Source organism: Arachis ipaensis, chromosome B3 (assembly GCF_059453495.1).
Source record: "Arachis ipaensis isolate K30076 ecotype BB chromosome B3, ASM5945349v1, whole genome shotgun sequence".
NCBI lineage: Eukaryota > Viridiplantae > Streptophyta > Magnoliopsida > Fabales > Fabaceae > Arachis > Arachis ipaensis.
The window spans coordinates 103,860,183-103,864,582 of record NC_142438.1 but is presented as its reverse complement, the minus strand read 5'-3'; the positions used below and the strand labels follow the sequence as shown (position 1 = coordinate 103,864,582).

Here is a 4,400-nt window from a genome sequence, read left to right as displayed (position 1 = left end):
TCTTTACGCCCCTTTCGACCACCCCGTACCGAACCACTGCCTGCTCTACAGCCTCCCATGAATGGTGCTCAACACTCGGAACCGCCTGATGAAGACTTAGACCCAGAGGCAGATGAGGTAGATTCTTTTGAGCAACACGTTGACAACCTATTTGCTGCATCAGAGGCTCTGAAGTGCAAGAGACGCAAGACCACCGAATTTTGGGATGTTAAAATAATTGGTATACAATAATTTATCCCATGTATTTTTTATGAGTAATTTCTTTATGATTTCATTGCATCTTGGCCACAGTGGTTACTCACACAGACTAACTATGATAAACAGAGTCTGATGGGACAATCAAGCAACTTCATTTAAGTGTGAGAGAGGCTATGAAGCCACCTAACGGTAGAAAGATCGTACTAAGGTTCAACAATAGACTGCAACCAGTTGGAAATAAAGCTGGTATACTAAGCGGCGTTGTCGAAATGCTAGGATCTGACTACACCAAATTCCGAATCTGCGAGAAGGACTGGAGAAAGGTTCGCTCTAAGGACAAGATATATAATGAATGTGTAAAGGTAAATCATTATATTTTTGTACAGTCCCGGAATCTTAATTCGACACCTACCAACAATTTAATTCTACTCTTGCAGGAATTATTCCATTTTGAAGAAGATAGTGGAGGAATTATCAAGCGTATAGTATTAAAAATGCTAGGAAGGGCTTGGAAGGACACGAGGAACCATTTGTATCATTACTTTTACAAAGAAGATCTGACCCTTGAACAAAATATTAAAGGCCATCCACCGAGAATTACTGCGGATCATTGGAGATGGTTCCTTGATTATCGCAATAGTGAAGAAACAAAGGTAATTTATTTTTATTTAATATTTTAAAAATTCTACTTATGTCACATTGAGTTAGTCAGAAATAGTGTCTAGTAGTTCTTATGTTTGATGGCATAACAGGAGAAGTGTAGAAAACATGTTGAGAATCGATTGAAGCAGTTATACATTCATACTGGCGGATCGAAAAGTTTGGCAAGGCTCGAAGAAGAAGAGGTAATTTAGGATTCACTTACTCTTTGAACCTTCTCTATGTAGACCTATTCACTATTTAAGCTATATTGTTGCAGTCGGAACGACAGGGGCGTCCAGTTAGTAGGGGGGAGTTGTTTGTCTTAACGCACAAACGATCTAATGGATCCTATCTCCATGATGCAGCTCAGGCTATTGGTGTAAGTAATGTTTTGAGAATTGCTATGTTGCTTCTCATAGGTTTTGTTTGTTAAAATTGTGTTCAAAGTTTGTTTGGTTAGCAATTAGCTAATAATTGCTTCTGTTCGCTTATCTAGCTGTGTAGGAAAGAATTGCGGAGATGAGCAACATGATGAATCATCTAGACTGTTGTCTCAGAATGATTCACTTGCTCAAGCTCTTGCAAAGGAGCACCCAGGTAGAGTGCGTGGCAAGGGAATCGGACCGACTACTAGTCAAGTGTTCGGAACGAATTCATCTCAATCGAGCATTAGAACTCAAAGGGAGGAGACCCAAAGGGTGTTGCTTGAATTGCAAGCAGAGCTGGCGGCTGAGAAATTAAAAAGGAAGGCAATGAAGGATGAAGTAGCAGCCGAGAAGATGAGAAGGCAGGCAATGGAGAGTGCTCTGATGTGTCTAGTTCGAGGGCAAGGTGGGGAACTGCCACCAAACATGGCTGCATGGATGAATTCATTGGAGGGACAGAGTAGAGAGTAGATCTAAGGATTTGAAATTTATTCTTTAGTAAAATATACACTTTTTTATTTCTTATTATGCAACTCTTGGTAAGGAATACACTTTATTGATATTTGGATTAATGATTAATTTTATCAGTTTTGATTTGAGTAAAGTATCATTTTTGTCCCCAACGTTTGGGGTAAGTCCTATTTGTGTCCCTAACGTTTAAATCGTTCTATTTGTATCCTTAACGTTTATAAAAGTGATTCAATGTTATCCTACTATCAATTATACTAACAAATCAGATTATATTTTTTAATTATTCTCACTTGGATGTATTCATTCTCAATTAGGTCTTACTTGGATGTGGTCGATTTTAATATTATACCCACTATTTGTGTTTAGATTCAATTATGTCCCTAGAAAAGTGAATTATGTAAATATTGTAGGAATTAGTTTCAACATTTGATGAGCTATTTTTCGGAGTAGATCATCGATTCTATCCCAGACATTTGTATTCTAACTTGAAGAAGAGATTTTTAAAACTCAAATTAAAGCGCTCATGATGTGTAATTGATGGCAGGATAACATTGAATCACTTTTACAAACGTTAGGGATACAAATAAGACGATTTAAACGTTAGGGATACAAATAGGATTTACCCCAAACGTTGGGGACAAAAACGATACTTTACTCATTTTGATTTTTATTCGTTCACCCATCAATTTATTCATTCAGTTACAAAATAATTAAGTTTTCTAATATCAGAAAAAATTCAAAAAATAAAAAAATAATACGGTAATTAAAAAAGCACTGATTGCCGGTGCAAAATACAGTCATTTTGTAGCCATTTAGACAGAACAATAGCGGCGGTTATCAAATTGCCGAAGATAAATTTAAATTTTTGGGAATATTGGATAGCGGCGGTTTGGAACCGCCGCAGAATACATTTAAAAAAACACAAATAGAACAGCAGCGGTTCAAAATCGCCAAAAAATGCATTCGAATTTCCTGTTGGCTAAGTAGCGGCGGTTTCAAACCGCCACTAAATCAATCGACGCCAATCAAGTGGTCTCTCAGTAGTTGTGTCAACGGTTCAACAAAACCGCTGCAAAATTAAATGTCCACGCCCTATACAGGAACGGTTTTTGAACCGCTGGTAATTCGTTGAGTTAAGTACTATTTTGGTCCCTAAAGTTGAGCGTAAAAATCGAAATCGTCCCTCATCTAATTTTTGATTTAGAATCGTCCTTAACGTATTTTTTTGTATTAAAATCATCCTTATAATTTTTTTTGACAAAAATACCCTCACCAGTACTAACACAATTACCTCCTCCTCCACCACCACCACCAGCACCAACACCATCGCCACAACCAGCACCACTACAGCAACACCAACACCAACACCAACCACCACCACCACCAACACAACAGCAAACAACAAACAGAGATCAATCAGCAAACTTATTCCATCAACAGCAAACAACAATTCAGAAATCAAGAAATTCAAAAATCAAGAAAACCAATGATGAGCGGATAATTTATACGCATTTTGGCATTGTTTTTAGTATATTTTTAGTAGAATCTAGTTACTTTTAGGGATGTTTTCATTAGTTTTTATGTTAAATTCACATTTCTGGACTTTACTATGAGTATGTGGTTTTTTCTGTGATTTCAGGTATTTTCTGGCTGAAATTGAGGGACTTGAGCAAAAATCAGATTCAGAGGTTGAAGAAGGACTGCTGATGCTGTTGGATTCTGACCTCCCTGCACTCAAAATGGATTTTCTGGAGCTACAGAACTCAAAATGGCGCTCTTCCAATTGCGTTGGAAAGTAGACATCTAGAGCTTTCCAGCAATATATAATAGTCCATACTTTACCCAAGTTTAGACGACGCAAACTGGCGTTCAACGCCAGTTCTCTGCCCAATTCTGGCGTCCAGCGCCAGAAACAAGTTGCAAAGTGGAGTTCAACGCCCAAACTGGCACAAAAGCTGGCATTCAACTCCAAGAATGACCTCTCCACGTGTAGACTTCAAGCTCAGCCCAAGCACACATCAAGTGGACCCCGGAAGTGGATTTATGTATCAATTACTTACTTCTGTAAATCCTAGTAGCTGGTTTATTATAAATAGGACCTTTTACTATTGTATTAGGCATCTTTGATTAGTTGTATGCTATCTGAGATCACGTTTGAGGGCTGGCCTCTCGGCCATGCCTGAACCTTCTTCACTTATGTATTTTCAACGGTAGAGTTTCTACACTCCATAGATTAAGGTGTGGAGCTCTGCTGTTCCTCAAAGATTAATGCGAAGTACTACTGTTTTTCTATTCAATTCAACTTATTCTGCTTCTAAGATATTCATTCGCACTTCAACCTGAATGTGATGAACGTGACAATCATCATCATTCCTTATGAACGCGTGCCTGACAACCACTTCCGTTCTACCTTAGATTGAATGAGTATCTCTTAGATCTCTTAATCAGAATCTTCGTGGTGTAAGCTAGATTGATGGCAGCATTCAAGAGAATCCGGAAAGTCTAAACCTTGTCTGTGGTATTCCGAGTAGGATTCAATGATTGAATGACTGTGACGAGCTTCAAAATCGCGAGTGTTGGGCGTAGTGACAGACGCAAAAGGAGGGTGAATCCTATTCCAGCATGATCGGGAACCTCAAATGATTAGCCGTGCCGTGACAGGGC

General features: G+C 38.5%; 1 protein-coding gene across 1 annotated transcript; it reads left to right on the top strand.

Annotated features, from left to right (window-relative positions):
- Window positions 1–692: 692 nt before the first annotated feature.
- Window positions 693–1,736, top strand: LOC110269752 (uncharacterized). Its single transcript, XM_088507888.1, has 5 exons — window positions 693–851; window positions 951–1,043; window positions 1,118–1,217; window positions 1,345–1,589; window positions 1,632–1,736. Exons 1-5 carry the CDS (start codon window positions 693–695, stop codon window positions 1,734–1,736), a joined length of 702 nt encoding a protein of 233 aa, XP_088364014.1.
- The last annotated feature ends 2,664 nt before the right edge of the window (window positions 1,737–4,400 follow it).

Bases quoted from the DNA above. Each gene is read 5' to 3' on its own strand.
- LOC110269752 (XM_088507888.1), top strand. From the start codon at position 693: ATGCTAGGAAGGGCTTGGAAGGACACGAGGAACCATTTGTATCATTAC. The intron at 852-950 runs GTAATTTATTTT...ATGGCATAACAG, and splicing joins GCAATAGTGAAGAAACAAAG to GAGAAGTGTAGAAAACATGT. The intron at 1,044-1,117 runs GTAATTTAGGAT...ATATTGTTGCAG, and splicing joins CAAGGCTCGAAGAAGAAGAG to TCGGAACGACAGGGGCGTCC.